Genomic DNA, 20,332 nt, shown 5'->3' on the forward strand with positions numbered 1-20,332 from the left:
ATGGCACCATTTGAAGCATTATATGGAAGGAGGTACAGGTCACCCATTGGATGGCTGGAAGTGGGAGAAAGAAAACTCTTGGGGCCTGAGTTGGTGGAGGACGCCACTGAGAAAATACGCATGGTCCGTCAGAGGATGTTAATAGCACAAAGTAGACAAAAGTCATATGTTAATAACCGACGGAGAGATTTGGAGTTTTAGGTGGGGGATCATGTATTTTTGAAGGTCTCACTAACGAAAGGAGTAATGAGATTTGGCAAGAAAGGAAAGTTGAGCCTTCGGTATATAGGACCCTTCGAGATCTTAGAAAGGGTTGGAGCAGTGGCATACCGTTTGGCATTACCACCAGACCTCTCAAATATTTGCCTCGTATTTCACGTGTCAATGTTTAGAAAGTATAATCCAGATCCATCTCATGTAATACAGTATGAAACCATGCAATTGAAAGATGATTTGACCTATGAGGAGCAACCGGTAGCTATCCTTGATCGGCAAGTCAAAAAGCTCCATTCAAAGAATGTGGCCTTAGTAAAAGTGTTGTGGCGAAACCACACCAGCGATGAGGTAACGTGGGAAGCCGAGGAGGAGATGCGAACAAAGTATCCCCATCTCTTTGATGCTTAGAGGTATGCTACCTTATAGTAGAATTTAAATTCGGGGACCGAATTTCTTTAAGTGAGGGAGAATATGAGACCTCAACCTCTATAGGCTAGTAATTAAGCATAGATGTAATAACACGAGATCAGGTGTAGTTTCGTCATTTCTTCTAATAAGCTCCCAGAAGAAATTTTTATGATATTTTAAGGTCTAAATTGGCATAATAAGGTATTTTGGGTGCGAAGGAGACAAGAGGAGGCAAGAGGAAATTTTTGAAATAAAATAATATTAAAATATTATTATTTTATTCAGTGTCAAGATTTTTCATGAAGAATGCATATATGGTCAATCTAAGTGGGAGAGAAGAAGAATGAAAGAATTTTGGAGAAAAAAATGACGTTAATAGGGCCGTGTGTCTTTATTAAGTAAAGATAGCGCAGACAGATAAATATTTTAAATATTATGGGAACACCGCGTTGGAGTACAAACCTCATAATTTGTTTGTACATGTGTAGAAGAAGGTAATAGAAGGAAATTGGAGTTAAATGGGTGTTGGGAGTACTAAATTAAAACGAAAGGAAACAAAAAGAGTAAAATGGTCATTTTGCACCTTGAGTCAAAATTTTAAGTTTTCGTGAACCCGAGTAGTTTAGATCATTGTGGACCTTGTCCCAGTGTCAAAGGAATAAAAAGATTGCACAAAGGATTGGAGAAGAACAAGTTAACTTGCTAAAGGGCATTTTTGTAATTTCTAAGAGAATTGGATAAGCTTGGGCTATAAATAACTTGCTTCCAGCAGCTTCTCACATTTTTTCCAGCAGTTTTTCTCCTTCTTCTTCTTCTCCTTTTCACGTTGCTTCCATCCTCCATGGAAGCTTGATATCAAAGCTTTATAACCTATATCAAAATAGCTAAAATTTTCATGTTTTGGTGCACCCTTCTTTAGAAACTATGTGCTCTTTCATTCTCTCACTTTCAAACCCTTGAAAAAACTTGTTTCCATACGTTCTCTCACTAGCTAGGTGTTTAGAGAGAGAAAAAGAGAAAAAGCCCTATAATAGCTTGGGAATTGTTGGAAAGAATTTCAAAGTTACAAAACTATCAAGGTAAATAGTAAATTAGCATTGGGTTTTAAGTGTTGATAATATTTAGTGATTGATTTGTGGGTTTATTATTGAGATTGTGTATTGACTCTATTGTGACTAGGATAGTGGGAATAGATAGCCATTTAAAATGGCATTTGAAAGCTAGCTAAGGGGTAGCTTTTAGGGTTTATAAGTATGAATTGACATTATGGTGATGTTAATTTGATGGTAGGTTCCAACGAAGCCCCATTCTCCCAATTGAACCATTAGGAAGGTTAGAGTTGGCTAAAGGCTCAACTATTACCGGTGAGTGAACTGCATTTCAAAATCATTTTGGGAATGTGACTGTTTTGTACAAAGCATTTGAATGATTTTATACAACTTTATCTTAAAACAAGTGCCTTAGGATTAAGCTTTTGCTAAATAGTTTTATGTTGTGATATGTGGTTGTTATTGATTCATGCACCATTTCATTATGATGATATATATATATATATATATATATATATATATATGTTATGCATGATAGTTGATATTGTGTATGATGACTATAACCATGTGTGTGCACGTTGTGGGGGGATGCACATGCCGGTGATGATGGTGGTGTGGGAGATGGATGATGATAGTGCCTGTGTGCACAATGTGGGGGGATGTACATGATGGCACTAATTGTGCACGATGTGGGGGGATGCACATGATGGCGCCGGCTATGTGCACGATGTGGGTGGATGTACATGAGCCGGGTGTGATTATGCTGATATTGGTGTTATCTATGCATTTATATATATACATCTATGTTTATGAAATCAAAGTTGATGAGTATGGTATATGGTTTTGCATATGTGAATCTTGCATGTTGAACTTTGAAAGTTGCTAAGTATTGTCAAATTAGTGCTCATTGCAACAAGGAATTTGGCTGTAGCGAAATGGATTCTCGCAGTCGCCAGAAACTCTCGGTGGTGGTGCAGTGCTGTCATTTTGACAACAATTTTGACAACTTTTCGATCAAAACTAGGCAAAGTGGTAAACACTAAAGTCGTAGCCCTGCCTCTTATCTTTCTAATGACCCTACAATCATGTCAATTGGACCCATTTAGTGGACGATATGCTTGAAAAACTGAACTGTATGTAAACCGAGAATACCTTTTGCTGCAGCGAGAAATGTGCTGTCACGTTGCTACCTTGCTCGGGTTCTGATATAATTTCCTTCACTCCCTTATCTTTATGATTGAGCATGGGTTTTTGCAATACTAAGAGTCCACTAATCAATGTCCAAAACAGGGGGGTTTAAGAAAGATATTAAACCAAATTACATTGTTTTCAAAACAAGTGCATCATGATTTCCAAATTCTTCCTTATAAATTGCTTGTTCCCTTCCTTGTTCACTCACTAGGTTTATACTCATCGTTTTCAACTTCATGTTTTCAGATCACGAGACAGCTGGTAGCTAGGTCGAGGTGTCTTTATACAGTCAACCCTTGGTAGGTGTCTCAACATTCAGTAGCTGTATATTCGTCCGAGTCTCTCTGCTGGAAGTCGAGTACTCTTTTTTTTTTGCAGTGTATAGATAAACCCAATGAAAATTATTATGCCATTTGTTTAGACAATGTATGTATATTTCAATGAGTATGCCACTATAAGATGGTAATATCTATCACTATTTTGATTCAAAGTTTTGAAATGTGACTTAGCAATATTGGATGGGATAATGAGTAGGATAATAGATAGGCTTGCTTGGGCTTAGTGGACTACGTCCATTAGGCCCTTGAGCCGATCATGGCCCAAAATTTGGGTCGTGATAGACTTGGTATCGCATATACTTCTAGTTACGTGTCTATAGAGGTCGAGATTTCACAAGTTCATTTCTGAATTACCCTTTTTAACTCGATACTTAACCTCAATTGGCATCCGTAAACTTTATTAGCCATCGTATCAAAATACGGGGTACTAAAGTCTCCTCCACTTAAAATGAATTCGTCCTCGAATTCAAATCGGCGTAGGGTGAATAACCAAAGTTCTAAAGTTCTACCACATCACTTTTTTCAGGCATTCTGAACATAGAATCTTGGTTTATGCAGTATATCAACTTCTAATCTTATAAAAAACTCGACAATGTCATAGTATATAGTTATGTGCACTACTCTTGTTGGATCAAAACAAAATCATCCTTCATCTTATGAAGATAATTCAAATAAGTTATTAATTCTGGTCACATCTCAATCAAATCATCCTTAAATCATCAATTATGCATGCTTAATTAACCATCCATAACTCCTCTACCTTGCTCCTTTATCAAACCTTCCAATATTCAAGCATCTATTCCACCATTGACTATGGGTCTAATTTTTCAACCAATCTTTATTTCATTTTTCATTCTCCCATACAATTTCCATTTAAGCATTTCATAATACATAAGGATCAAATGCTCTTTACTCATTTCATTTATTTATTTTAATATTAAAGATGATTCAAATCTAGTAACCATTAGTCATCATATTCCCAAAAACAAACTCCAATATTTTCATGATCGAGTGCTCACTAGATAAATCTAAACTTATACCACAAGGCAGTCAATAAATCATGACATTCACATACCTCTTATAATCTTAACCAATCTCTTCAATCAATAACTCAACCTTCAAAGATTAAAGTTGTTCAAAATTTTCCTTTAAGGTTCCTTTCCCAAGTCTTATCTTGATTACTAATCGTTTCTATATTTCCAATGTCGTAGCTAATTTGTTCATCATCAATCACGTACAACATATCTAACTTGAAATTCTTCAAATTTACTCCAAACATCAGATCTCATGGCCTTATTAGTTTATCAATCTGAAGATCAAATTAAACATTTATCTCTCCTTAAGTGCACTTTAAAATTTAAGAATAATCTATTAAGACATTTTTTATATTAACTTCTTTTAGTCCTTTTTACCTTAGAAAATTAAATCCGTAATCATTCATTTTGAATCATGAGCTTTATACCAATCAAGGTAGATTTTACACTTTTAATTATACGAATACAAATGCACACCTTTATGCATAAGCTATAAACTTTTCCCCACATCTTTATATATCAAAACTCTATATATTGAAGTTATACCAAAACTGATACATCATTTTCCATTGCCCCTTAGGATATTAAATTCATGTCATACTTCTCTATTTGTGTACTTTATAATAACCTAACAATTTCTAGCTCATAGTTAAGCTAGTTCATATGCCAAGCCTCTCAGGCTATGTTAAAACATTGAGTTTTATCACGATATAATAGAATTTGATGAACTCATACCAGAAGTATAAACACTTACTTTTAAGCTAACAACATTATAATCCACTTGTTCATTGCCAAAATTAGCGATAAATCATCTTAATCATTGTTTAGCACTATAAACATTGATAGAATATCATCATTGAATCAAATTATAACTAACTCCGCATGAGCTTTTATACCAATATGCAACATATATATCCATACATATATATTTCCAAAAATTTTAACTTCAGGTAGCCTTAGGCATATCAAGCACAATAAGCCATCTGTAAAACCAAAATAACCAACAACCAAGTTTAGAATCATTTCTTCTCTTGGTTGGTTAGATCATGCTCATCATTTGTGGTGAATACACAAAGTTGATTTCAATATTCTATTCTCATACAAGACTCAACCACTAATTGGCACCATCTCCAAACACCACGTGTTTTATAAGTCGATTTTCTTAGTCAAAATTCATATTGTAGTATTCCAACTTTAGGTCATGTCTCATTACCAAATCTTTACTCGTATACGAGTACTTGAATTCTCAAATCATCGTCTCTTTTCTAAGTAGATCTCTGCCATTCCCGTAGCGTATTTCTATTCCCTCACCAGTAGTAGTATCATTTAATCAACTCGTGTCACCCTCGTTCTCTAAACATTTGAAACATAATTCAACCTTTGCCTACCCTTACCAAGCACTTTACCTTGATAATTACTCAAAATAAATTGGAACTTATGGGGGAAGCACATTTCGTAATTTATGCCTTGCGTCTACAATTATTTTAAGACTAGAACCTTATCAGGTCCACAAAACAGTAGGATAATCATTGCCTCAAACCAGCATTTCCAAGTATACTTATGCTTGTATCATATCTTCATACTTATGTGACATATCAGTCACGAGCCCAACTTGACTATATAGCCATTTGCTCTTTGAGCTTTAATGTTGTCTCACTGTGAAAAATCTTTCGAATTTATCTCATTAGGGTATTCACAAGATGGATACATGTCCATAACTTACAATTCAAGGCCTACAACATTGAACACAATCTCATCATTGATGTTCTACACTATATCATATAATACAAAATATAATCTAATAACTATGACAGTGAAATTCTAAAGTTCCACCTTTATCTACCAATCACAGCTCCCTTTATGAGCACATACTTTATACTGCTTGATTGTTCACAAGCCATTAATGGCCATCCAAATTCGACCTCTTATAGCAAGTCAAGCTAATATATTCTCTTATGCTTTTCCATACACTTCCAAAACACTTAAACACTTCCTTTAATAGGGTTCCATTGAAAACTTAATCAATCAAAGGCTTATCTTCAAAGCCACTTATAACTTTAATCGTTCATTGTATACCCGATAACATTTTAGCTCACTGACCCCACTGGACATTATTTTAAATCTCCCAAGGTGTTTGTGTTCTTAGTTCGGATCATACCATCTAACTTAGTATAATTGCATTAATTATCCTTAAGCTCTTTATGCTTAGCATATCAACATCCATATTCCCCCCTCATTCACGTTATTGGCATTGTTAAGGTATATGTGGCTTTTCAACCTTTCACAATACATTCCACATTTATGCCAGGGCATTCTCAATCTCATGCCAAGCCTATAGTCCTGTAATCATAAATCAAGGTAAACTCCCCTATGGGATATCTCCTTTTATATGATGCATGGGAATCACAAGATGTACAACTCCAAGTGTATGCTTACATATTGGTAACCTCCATATATTTCATGGTCATAAAACCACAATTTGCAAAACTAGCTTCCTATCACAAGTTTGCGATCGGAACATTAGTCTCCACATATCTCACTTTGGACATACTTCACTACTAACATTCATATACCTTTACCACAACATTCAGTACAAATTGATTAAGCAATGATTTCCAAATTTACTCTTAGGTACACATATATCAAATTGTACACCACTTAGTGTTAAGATCTTGACTTTACTCATCAATTCTTAACCAATTACATCCATAATATAGACAATTCACTATATTTTTTGTATCGTGCTTTTGTAGTCATAAGATCAAAATTTCTTAAGCTTTGGATGTAGAAGCTTCCTCTTAAAGCATATCCAAAAATCCACATGTTTTAAGTCCCTTACCTTTGGAGAAGTCACATTCAAGACTAATCATTTACATCATAGGTTGCATATTGAACCAAACATATTTTTAAATTGACCTTTAAAGCAATTCATATATCGATCTTCATATAGAACTCCATATGGCACTTTGACTAAATTTGTCATTTCCATGTCATTTAATTTCAAACTGCTAAATCCACATCTAGTCCTTTAATCCTTTGACCTCACACACAGCATAACAAAGTTCATGCTCCTCTTTAGAGAAGATTTGTTTACCAACCTCTCACTTAATGACCACACATCAATTATAATAGTCACCAAATTTCACCCTTAAGCTAATTCATGTACTTATAACTATAAACCATAATAGTTCTAATCGAACCTTGGGATCTTGCAATTACTTAATTGAAATCAAAACCAACTTCTTTTATATATGGCATAACAAGCTCACTTAACATAGTGCACTTACATCCGTGCACACAAATATTAGTTTACTCTTTCCTCGATACTTAAATTTATAAACCTTAAGCGAGTCACAACAATCACTATTCATTCTAGTCAAAATACGGCTCTTATTACCATTATCGTACATCCTCCCTATATTGACCTCAAATACAATCCATAGTCTCCTAATTTTTAATTTTTTTAACCCTGGGTTCAAATCATAATTCCACCAAATGAATAAATTATTATGGACCTAATAGTTTAGCTCCACCTTTCTCCATCCTTAGTCGAAGGAATATATCATTATATTGACCTTTCATTAGGAGCATTTGCTTAAAAATCTTTCCAATAATGGTTTGTATCTCGGGTGGCATCTCAAACCCGAGCAACGATACCATTTATGCCCTTTACATGACCATAGCAAAAGGATAGGTTACTAGGAATAGGAATTCATATAGCTTCCTATCTATGACTTGTGCTACAGTCACAAACCATAGACAGAACTCTACATTAACTCCGACAACTCCGCTGACTGACACGAGAATCCCTATGACTCGATTAAACCTAGGGCTCTGATGCCACCTTTGTCAAGCCCAGCTCTATGATATATTTGCCATATTGTATAGGTACTTGTAGAATGTCTGCATACTTGAATGCCTCAGAAATCGTTAAAAGATAATATTGTACCTAATGGTACAATTAAGTTGATTTAAGCCTCGAACTAGTCCAAATAGAGATTTTAAGATGCATTCAAGAGTTATTGAACCTTAGAATGACTTAATATGGTGATTTGGAGTTTGAGGATTGATTTAGAGTTAAATTAGAATTTTCATAACGTAGGGGTAAAATGGTCATTTTGCCACTCGAGGGTAAAATTGGAATGGTGGATGAAATTTTGATCAAGTTTGACTATTGGAACATAATTTGAGCTTGAGAAGTGAAAAATTTTAATTTTGACATTTTTCTGAGCATAAGGGCAAAACGGTCATTTTACGCGTCTATGAGGGTAAAATTGGAATTTTTGAAATTTTGCACCACCATGACACTTGTCAAGCCCTTGAATTTTACCTATTATACTTTGGATAATTGAGATATTTTATGTGGTGGTGGGAGAATGCTTAATTATTAAGTTTAAAAATGGACCAATTAAAAGGTGACACATGGCAAGCTTTAGTTATTTTAATTTTCCTTTTAAAAAAAAAAAAAAACAAGCACACACCTCTCTTATTTCATTCTTCATGGTCGGCTAAGACAAGAACAAAGAGAAAAAAGAAGAGAACAAACCCTAGTGAGCAAACATTCAAGGGAAAATTGGTGGATTTCAAGGAATTAAGCAAGTAAAGGTAAAATTTTTGGATTTTAGCTTGTGATCTACCTTTCCTATGCATTCTTTTTCATTTTCCATGGTTGAGAATCAAGTTTTCATGAAGATACCTTTGCTGGCCGGACATGGGGGGAGGGGTTTTGATCTTGGATTTAGCTAGATTTCATGTTATTCTAGTGTTTTTAGTTGTTTGGTGATGTTTAGTATGGAAAACAAGCAAGAAATTTCATGCCCTTCACCCACACCCATTGGCTGAATTTTTCAAGAGAGAAATTGGAAAATGGACTTTGATGAATTTCATGCTATTTAGGTATTTTTAGTTGTTTTATGATGTAAAGTGTAAAAATCAAGTATGAAAAACCACATATTATTCATGAACCCTCCATGGTCGAATTTTTCCAAGAGAAAATGTTGAGGATGATTTTGCTATAAGTCATGTTATCTAACTTATATTTGATGATTTGGAGTATTGGAAGTGAAATGAATTTATTTGGAGTTGAATTGGATATTTTGGCCAATTAACCGACGTATAGTGTGAATTAGGTCAATACCATTTCAGCCCCATACACAATTGAACCTACGTAGAACACCGTATTTAGATAATAATCCGAACATTTCACATCCTATTTCATGCATTCATATAGAGCCTAAATTAGTTTTATAACGGTTTAGCACAAATATAGTAAATTGCTTGTTGTGCTTTATGTCTAGGTGGTGAAACTTTCGATAAGGGTAAGGAAATTGTACCCGAAGACCGAGATTAGGAGTACCTCGATTCTCGATATTGTGAGAAACCTTATTATCGTCTTAATTATCTAAAGTAGTTTTTATTCGTTTTTGTGATTTTAAAGAAAAATGAGTTTTAATGGTAAATCCTNTAGTTTTTATTCGTTTTTGTGATTTTATAGAAAAATGAGTTTAAATGGTAAATCCTTATGTTTTATAAGTAAAATGTGATTAAATGAAATGAGTTTTATAAATCATTTTGAAATTGAATGATGATTTTAGAAATTGAGTAATTGGAGACTGTTTGATTGTGTTGTAAATTTATGGTTTGAATTAAATGGCTTATGGTGATATTGGCATGAATAGCTGAATTGGAAATTGTGTTGAAATTGCATGAATTGTTTGTTTTGCCTTAACAGGCTGGGTAGTAATATAATTGCCATGTCATGCTGTCGAAACTTTTATTGATTTGGTGGGATATTGATTAGTCACTGTAGTGGTGGGTTTCTGTGGACCAGCCTATTAGAGAGAGGCATGGTAAACCCAATTATATTTTACCTCGGTACGAGAGGCGTGGAGGGTATCTCTTGAGGTAAAGATTTAGAGTTCACTACACACTAAACCACCATGTGAGGGTGAACTCAACCAACGCCAAGGAACGGTTATGCTTTTAAACGTAAAAATGTATTTTATGCATATATGAACTTTTCTTTAACAACCTTGGCGGACTCGATTGGATGCCTCTGATCAAGGTATCCCCGAGAATTATAAACTCACCACCCTCCTTTCCACTCATTCCAGGATCAAGACAGTCTGTAAATAGCTGATTTCGTCAAGGATCTACTTTAGGATTTACATCCTTAGAAATCAAAGGTCTACTTTCTTGTACATGTTTGTTTATTTTGGGGGCCCACATGTCATTGTAGAATATTTTGTATACCTGGCTGTATGTGTTACTGTATGTATGTATTTATTTTGTTTTTACGCTACAAAAAATTATTTACTCAGAGTTCTATAAATATTGTTTTATAAGAAAATATAATATTTTATTTAATTTGAATAGCTATAATTTCACTTTAAATTGATGAATTAGACAACGAAACTTACTTTTAGACAAGAAATGGATGTTTATTACTCATATATCATATTTTTTCCAGGGTTCGAAAATTTTTAGGTAAAAATGACCAAAATACCCATGTATGATAGAAATTTTTTTTTTGTTTTGATTTAAAAATAGTTTATATTCACTTAAAACATGATATTTAGTAACTATTGCTCACAAGGGAGATGTAAAACTGATGTAAGAGCCTTGCGAAGTTTCGATTGACAATCTTGGTAATGAATGTTTATCGAGACATCACGGCGAATGTCACGGACTCGAAAGGAGTACCAGGTCGTGACAACCTTTGTCACAACCCAAATCTCGAGCCATGATCGGCCCATGGGCCCAATAGGCATAGCCCACTAAGCCCAAGCAAGCCTTTTTTTTTTTTTGCAATCCCACTCATCATTCTCAACCGTCATTTCTAAAACCACATATTACAATTCTCAATTATAAATATTTTAGTAATGTTTTATAGCAATCCAATATTCATATTTGTGTTATGCTAACATAGTATCACTCATTTGCCACTTTATAGTGGCATCAGTAATCAAATATACATATTTGATTTTTAACATGGATCTTAGTGGTCTTCATTACTTATACATGCACACAAGCATAAAACTCTTGACCCTCAGCGGAGTGACTCTAGGTGAAGATATAGCTACTGAGTTGCCATAGTACCTACCAAAAAGACGAGCATACGTTGACTGCTCAATCTAGGTCCCAACTACCTTTGAATATGAAAACATGAAGTTTAAAAACGTGAGTATAAACTCAATGAGTAAACATAAGAAGGGAACAAGCAATCGATAGAAGGAATTTGGAAATCATGATGCACTTGTTTCAAAAACAATACAATTGATTTAATTTCTTACTAAAAAACCCCTCATTTCAAACTTTGATCACTAACCTCATAATGTTGCAAAAACCCATGATCAATCCATGAAGTTAAATGAGTGAAAAATAGGTCAAAATCAAGCAAGGTAGCAAGTTTCTCGCTGCAGCAAAGTTCATTCTCGCTGCAACGAGATTCAGGCGGCCAAAACATAAAGTTTCTTGCTGCAGCGAGAACCAATGTTAGTTTGTAAATATTTTAGTTTTTCTAGCATATCTCCCGTTACAAAAGTCCAATTGACCTAATTTTTAGAGCATTAGAAAGCTAAGAGATAGGGTTACAACTTTTATGTTTACAACTTTTCCCAGTTCGGATGAGAAGGTGGTCAAAATCTTCATCAAAGTGAAAGCCTTGCATTAGAACCCGAGAGTTTCTCGCTGTAGCGAGATTTATTTTCGCTGCAGTGAAATTTTCCTCGTTGCAACAAGAAACAGGGCTGGCTTATGCCCCCACCATCCGGGAGTCTCTCGCTGCAGTAAGAGTGCATTCTTGCTGTAGTGAGATTCAGGGAAGATGACAATTAAGAGATTTTTCACATGCCACACAATCTATTCCTACCATATTGCACATCAAAGTGAACACATTGACAATAATCAAGTTTCTCATTATTCATTTCGATCACATATTATAATCATAAACTTTCTATCACATATACATATATAAACATATATAAACACGTACACCACCCTACTTCATTCATCGTCATAGCTAGGTCATCATCATCATCGGCTTATGCGTACTCCCTACTCGTACATAGCCAGGTCAGCATCGACTTATGCGCACTCTTGCTCGCACATAGCTGAGTCAATATCATTACACAACATTATTCTTCAATGCACAACATATATTTGTATATATATATATATATATATATATATATATCAACATAATAGAGGAGCACATAGGTTCGTTCTTTTACACATTTCACATTTTCACAACACCAAAATATTTTTTTTCAAGGGCTTGTCCCCCGGCACACATTTTGAAAGAAAAGTTGGAATAAATCATTCAATGTTTCATACCAATAAAATTATGTCTCCTAAAACGATTTTGAAATGCAAGTTCACTCACCGGTCTTGTTGATTCCTTTGCTTGACTCTAACCTCAACTAATGGTTCAAATGGGCAGGTGAGGCCTTGTTGGAACCTATACACACACAACATCACAACCAACCCAAATTGGCATTAATATAATTCTAAAAGCTATTTCTTAACTCAAGTTCAGCTAGTTATTCCTAACTAGCTTTTAATCACCATTAGGTGGCTATTTATTTCACTACTCTAGTCACCTTAAAAATGAATAACAATCTCAACAATAGATTAACTCACCACTCTAATCATCAACCATTATCAACAACTTGAAAATTTAACCTAATTCATTATTCACCTTAGTGGTTTTTTTGTAGTTGAATTCCTTTTCAAAAGCTTCCAAGCTACTATAGCAAGTCTCTTTTTCTCTCTCTAAAACTTTCAACTAGTGAGAGAAAGTACTGAACAAAGATTTTTGAGGGTTTTAAGGTGGGAGAGTGAAAGAGCATAAAAAGTTTTATGAAAAAGTGCTCAAAAGCATGAAATTTGAAGCTAGAGAGAGAAAGTTATGGAAGCTTTAAGGAAGGCTCCCATGGAGGATGAAGAAACGTGAAATGGGAGGAAGAAGAAGAAAAAGAAGCTGCTGGAGCTTAGATATTTATGATTCAAGTTAATCCAAATTTTCATCGAAATTACCAAAATGCCCTTAACATGGTGGCTTTGTGTTCCCCCCATCCTTTGTGCAACTTTTTTGCTCTTTGACTCCAAAACAAAGTCCATAATAGTCTAAAGGTACTCGGGTTCACGAAACTTAAAAATTTAGACTCAAGATGTAAAATGACCATTTTGCCCCTACAGTGGAAATTATCATTATTTTTATCTTTCTCATTTATTTACCATCATAAACATCATTCATTCAATCCTTAGGCCTATTTAGACCTTAATAGCATAAAAAAAACCCACTCGTCGGAGCCTACCAAGAGAAATTACGAAATTACCCCTGGTCCGTATTATCACGTCTACTTCTAGTTACGTGTCTGTAGAGGTCGAGATTTCACAAGTTCACTTCTGAATTACCCTTTTTAACTCAATACTTAACCTTAATTGGCATCCGTAAACTTTATTAGCCACGTATCAAAATACGGGATACTACAATAGAGATGGAGAAAATGAAATTGATTTGAATGAAGTATACCAAGAAAATGATGTGTCTATTCCAATTAATGTTACTCCCTCGAAAGAAGTTGATATCCCTACAGTTTTAGTAAGTGGTGATTATGAAGAGGTTAATCTCTTGATTGAGGATGAAGAAGATGACATGCATGGAGATGAAAATGAAGAAGATGGCATGGAAGAAGTTAAGGATGAAGATGAAGAAACTTTTAGTGATGATAGTGATGATAATAAAGAACATGATTTGGCTTATTCTGAAAGTGATTGATGATGGTAGGCATATATGTTGCTGGTTTTGTATCTTTTGTTACACACTTGTTTAACTCAATTATTACTATTATTGAAAGATCTTGAAATGTTATAAAATTATTATAGTTTATATTTTAAATTGTTGAAATGAATACTTTATAATGACATTTTTATTACATTTTTTTACTATACACATGATTGGGAATTACGCTTGATTGTTGTAATTTGATGATTTTTGTAGTTTGTTTCAATGTTTTTAACATTTTTGTATGAATTTTTTATATAGAATATTGTAGGAATGATGGTTAGGGGGAATTATTTAAAACTGAGACCTAAAGCAACAAATGCCTTTGGATCTATTTCATTGCCTACAACTACTAGTGCATTTGCTAATCCATCCGCTCAATCATAGATGCAACACGTCAATGATGTGCCCCCGGAGCCTCCTTTTTCGTTGAATGCATCTGCAGAGCAAGTTGATAATGTGACATCTGCTCACAATTCTCATGGATCCATATCCATTCCTTTAGGTGCAAGTGGAGATGGTACCTCCTCAAGGTCAAGGGGTAAAGGGCCTAGTGTAGGATTACAGACTCCTACAGATCCATTCGAAAGATTGCTTATAACTCCTATTGGATAGAGGTTTGTTATTTTGTATTTTAATGAGATAGTTATATTAGTTATATAGTTTACTATGCAATAATTTTCTTTTATCTTGTACAAGTACTTTTTTTGAGCAAGGGGTCATGGCTACAATAACAAGGATTATAAAAAATCATTTCCACGATCCATAGCAGATATGGAAGAAAGTCCTTAATGACATAAAGGTTTGTTATTCAATTAAATTATAACTTTTTGTTTTCAATTACTTTTGTATCAATTTTTTTATTTACTCTATTATTTTGATGTAGGAAACATGTGTTTGGCTTACAAATCAAGATGTTTTGGTTTGATGGATATGGGATAAACTTTGTTCCGATTGGTTAAAAAACATGCTTTTAGAATAAAGGAACAAAGCAACGATGGATGTGAAAATAGATGACATTAGAAACTGCAAAGGCATGTCAAGGAAATAGATCAAAAATGAAATTTAGGATGCCTTTATCAATACGGTATGGGGTATAGAAGAATGGCAAAACAAATTGAGAAAAACAAGGCAAAATCTTTTAAAAAGAATCAAGCATTTCAAAGCACATTGGTGGTTTAGTTCAATTAGTTGTTCATGCAAAAATGATATTATGAATTAATCTTACTTGGCATTTATATGTATGGTTTTCAGCATTTTCTTTCAAACTAAAATTTAATTTGTATTTTTAGCAGTTTGACTTGGGCTTTTCCTTATATGTAATATATATATTTATATGGATTATGATTGAGTATATATAGAGGTAAATAAATGTAGGCAATCGAGATGGAATGAGATGTTAGTTTTTTGGAAGTGTTCAACCGCACTCATAAACATTTAGTAAGTCGTAGTGAATTTATAGACAACAAGTCTAAATTTACTAGTATATGTAAAAAATTGATTGAATTTTACTTCAAAGTTGACAATATAATTGAATAATAATCTTATTTAATTTTTTTGTAGCAATGTATAATTTTGTATTATCATAGAAGTATGGTGAAAAATCATCCATGCAGCTAAAATTCTATTTGCATGGTTGGACTAATGTAATTGGAGAGATGGACACTGCATGTACTCAATGTATGGGTTTGGTGGTCGGGTGCCTATTATAGCTTTACTTAGTGCAACACACAGCAATGCAGCAACATCTAAGTCAAGGTGTGGCCCTATCAACTCAAACATTACCAGTCTCGTTATTGCATTGGAAGAAAAAGTGGAGAATCTATCAGAAGACCTGGGTAAGATACATGAGGAAATATGTGAGGAGATACGTGAGGAAATTAAGGAGAATAATGCCAATTTAATGGCAAACGTGAAGCAAGCAATGGTAGAAAGTATGAGTAAATTTACGGCATCTATGGAAGCAATGATCGTGAGTAATGTGCTTTCGAAACAAGGAAATGTAGGTACTTCAAGTTTAAATCTTGACAAGTAACAACGTGACATGTCATGATATGATGCCTCTTTTCCATTGTTGGACTTGAATACTTTTTCAATATGGCATACAATAGCATATTTAGCTTTGTGTTTATATTTGTTTGACATTTTTAGATATAGTGTGTTTATAACGATTTTTAATTGCACGAACTTGACTTTGAGTTTTAGTTTTTAATATGTGTTTCTCTTATAAATTTTGAATGTGAATTATGGATGTTAATTAATAATTTAGTCATCATTAACAAAATTTGGAGATTTTGGTTGGTAATTTCTGTTGGAAATGATTTTCCAATGGAAAATTTTGTGGGAAATTTCTAGTGGAATTCCGTGGAATCGACGAAATTGATGTGATACAGTGTACGAAATTATTTAATTTTTTCAACGGAATTATGTACTTCTGACAAAATTTTTTGTCAAAATTTTTTTATGGATTTCCTAGGGAAAGCATTTACATCGATGCTTTCATCAACAAAATTTTGAAGAGAATTTTTTGTTGGCCCATCAAAAAAGGCATTTCTAGAGAATTTTAATTTTTCCAATGAAAAATTCTATTGGAAAAAGGTTGATTTTTGGTACTAAACTTATCCAAGTATGGCCTAAATATTTTGTTCATCATATCCATAAAAGTTGCAAGGGCTTTAGTTAATCCAAATGACATAACCAAAAACTCATAATGGCTATACCTCATTTGAGAAAAGTCTTGGGTTGTCTCCACCTTTATCCTCATTTAGTGGTAACTCGATCATAAATCAATCTTGGAGAAACACTTCGCCCCTTACAACTGATCAAGGAAATCATCCATCCATGGGAGAGGATACTTGTTCTTTATGGTCATTTTGTCCAACTATCTGTAGTCGATACCAAGTCCCATTGAATCATCATTCTTCTTTACAATCAATATCGATGCACCACATAGTGAGACACTAAGGCGTATGAAACCTTTGTCCAGCAGATCCTCTAACTGATCCTTGAGCTCAATTGGTGCCATTCGGTAAGGTGGTATAGATATCGAACTAGTGTCCTACACCAAGTCTATACAAAACTCTATCTCTCTATCTTGAGGTAATCTTGGCAACTCTTCTCGAAACACATCAGCATAATCTCCCATAATTGGCACATCATCCACATTACCCACTTCCTCTTGGGTATCTAAGATTACGGCCAAATATCCTTAGCATCCATGTCTCATAAAACTACTAGCAATCATGGTTGATATCATACTACTCAAGGCCATGCTGCGATCTCTTTAAATATAGAGTGGTGTCTCTCCAAGGTATTCAAACTTCACCCTATTGTGATGATAATTCACACTTGCATAGTTCGGAGATAACTAATCCATCCCAAGTATCACATCAAAGTCTAGCATGTCTAGCAGCGCTAAATTAGATTTAGTGTCTCTTTCCTTAACTTTGACCGCACAAGCTCTATACAAATGTTCTACAATAAACACCTTCAAGGGCATGGTTACTACTAGACCTTGCACCTTCTTGGAGCACTTCATAACCTTGTAATTGGTTTGCTTATTTTAAATTTTGATAATGATAAGTTATGTGATGGATGTGATAAGGGAAAACATTAAAGAAGTTCATTTAAGTCTAAGACAGATGTCGCAACCACTATATCCTTACAACTTTTACACATAGATCTTTTTGGACCCACTAGAATTATGAGCCTTGCTGGTAAATCTTATGGATTTTTAATAGTAGATGATTTCACTAGGTTCACATGGGTTTACTTTCTAGCTCATAAAAATGAAGCCTTAGGTATTTTCACATCTTTTTGTAAGAAAGTTGAAAATGAAAAAGAATGTGTAGTCACAAATGTTAAAAGTGATAAAGATGAAAAATAGAACATTATAAGAAATGGCTCGGATAATGATTTGTGAAAATAATTTACCAATATATCTATGGGTAGAAGTAATCAATACTTCTTGCTATACAATTAATAGAGCTATGATTATGCCAATATTAAATAAGACACCTTATGAGTTATACAAAGGTAAAAAGCCTAACATAAGCTATTTTCATTCATCTGGATGCAAATGCTTTATATTGAACAATGGAAGGGATAACTTTGGTAAATTTGATGCTACGAGTGATGAAGGCATATTTTTAGGATATTCTCTTACATCCAAAACATATAGAGTCTTTAACAAAAGAACAATAGTGGTAAAGGAGTCTATACCTATCTTGTTTGATGAATTTAATCCTCTTTCAAGAAAGGAATCTTTTAATAATGAGATAGGATTCTTCAACAAGAACTTGAAAAAGAGAAAATGAATAAGAGACGAAAAAAGAAGAGGAAACCATCCATGAGCAACAAATTCAACAAGTGGAAAAAGAAAAAGAACCTACTCATCCTAGAGATAGAAGGTATGTTGATCATGACAAAACCATTGGTGATCCTTCTCAAGGGGTAATAACTAAATCTAAAGCTAGAAATACTTGTGAATATGTTGCATTTATTTCTTAAATAAAACCTAAGAATATAGATGAAGCCTTAGGAGATGATTATCTGATATTAGCTATGCAGGAATAATTAAATCAATTTGAGAGAAGTTGTAAAACCCCACCTTTATGTAGGAGAATAAATTAAGAAATCCTTAGGTGGGCATGTAGATTTCATGTTTTGAACATTGAATTTACTTTTAACCTTCAAAAAGAATTAATTGACATCCTAGTTGGTTGTCACTATTGAAGCAAAAATTTTTCTAAATTTGGAAGGGATCAAAATATTTGATTTTTATAAAAAAAAATTTTGAAAATAAAAAATGGTGCTAATGGTTCCATTGATATTTAGATAACCAAAAATGATTTTTCTGTAATTGTTGGAGTACGTTTGCTATGGTAAATGATAGTCGTAAATTTAATTTCAGTTGAACTTTTTTGATTTTATTCTTAAAACCAAAATTTTGATTTTGATTCTTTTAGATTTTGATTTTTTTGATATTTTTATTGAATCCAAATGGGGGGTGTTTGCTTATTTATGTTAAATGTCTTAAGTAAATGGAGACTCAAAAGAAAATAAGTAAAAATGAGGCCATTTACTTAAATCGTATTTAATTTAAATTAGCTTGGTAAGTTTTTATCGTCAATTTGTGTCAAAAACTAAATTCTGTCTCAAATGTATTGATACATGTTCATGATGTATTCATACATTTAGCCTAGAAAGGGTTTTGATGAAGATGTATCGATATATGTTCATAATGTATCAATACAATTTTTCTAGAACCAATGTATTGATACATTGCCAAATGTATTGATACATTTAGTCGATTTTTGAAAAATAAAAGGGGTAAAAAGGTATTTTCACATCCCATAGTATAAATACGACCCTTGCTCGAGGTTTTTTCATTCTAAGTCATCTCTCATCATTTGTTCAGCAACTTTATGCTCTCTCAAACCCATTTTCACCCTAAATCATTATTTTGGAAGATTGAAAGCTTGGTTTTGGGTTGTTCAAACATAGGTGACATCTTTCAACTTTTAAATCTTAATTTATAAAATTTCTAGCACTAAAAATATTATTTTTATGTCCAAATTTTGCTGTTGAATCCAAAAGGCTCAAGGTTTTGTGACTTTCCTTAGCATCAAAGCTCACCTAAGGTTAAGATGAAGGATTTATGGGTTTCTAAGTATTTATTATGTTAGGTTATAGTGGGTTTAAGCTATAAAGTTAGTTTTTGATCAACCCGAGTAGTTTTGAAAGTATCTAAAATGGTTATTACGAAATTATATGTCTAGATAAGATAGCAATGATTGTTGAATGTTAGGAACGCTTGGAAACTGCAAGGATGTTAGCGTTAAAATGATTATAGTTTTGATTATGACAAAATGATCCTAATTTGCTTGGATATTATTTGAACTATTCTTGACAAGTTCTTGAAATGATTTAGGTCTCATACATTTGTTCTTATATAATTATAAGCTTGATTTTTAAAGTTATTGAACTATATATCTATAGGTTTGTATGATTTAGTTATATGAGCGCTTTTAATCTTTCTAATGTTCACTCTTAAGATGTCTAAGTTGCAAAATAGGTCCATAAGATGACAATATGAAACCCCACTTTTTCATATTGTGGAATTTGGTAAAATTTTGAACTTTTTATGAGTTATAATTGGTGATGATTACCAATGAAAATTTCTTGTCATTTGATGTTTAATCTCTCCATATTATTGAGTTACAATCATGAAAAAATGATGATTGCAAGAATGGGAGAAAAAGGAAACTGAAGATATTGATTAGGCTTTAATATGATAGCCCGTGGCGT

At 33.5% G+C, this 20,332-nt stretch overlaps 1 protein-coding gene across 1 annotated transcript; it reads left to right on the forward strand.

Moving 5' to 3' along the window:
- Positions 1–624, forward strand: LOC108663265. Its single transcript, XM_018126861.1, has 2 exons — positions 1–123; positions 226–624. Exons 1-2 carry the CDS (start codon positions 1–3, stop codon positions 622–624), a joined length of 522 nt encoding a protein of 173 aa, XP_017982350.1.

The sequence above is a fragment of the Theobroma cacao genome, chromosome 9 (genome assembly GCF_000208745.1).
Source record: "Theobroma cacao cultivar B97-61/B2 chromosome 9, Criollo_cocoa_genome_V2, whole genome shotgun sequence".
NCBI classification, from domain to species: Eukaryota; Viridiplantae; Streptophyta; class Magnoliopsida; order Malvales; family Malvaceae; genus Theobroma; species Theobroma cacao.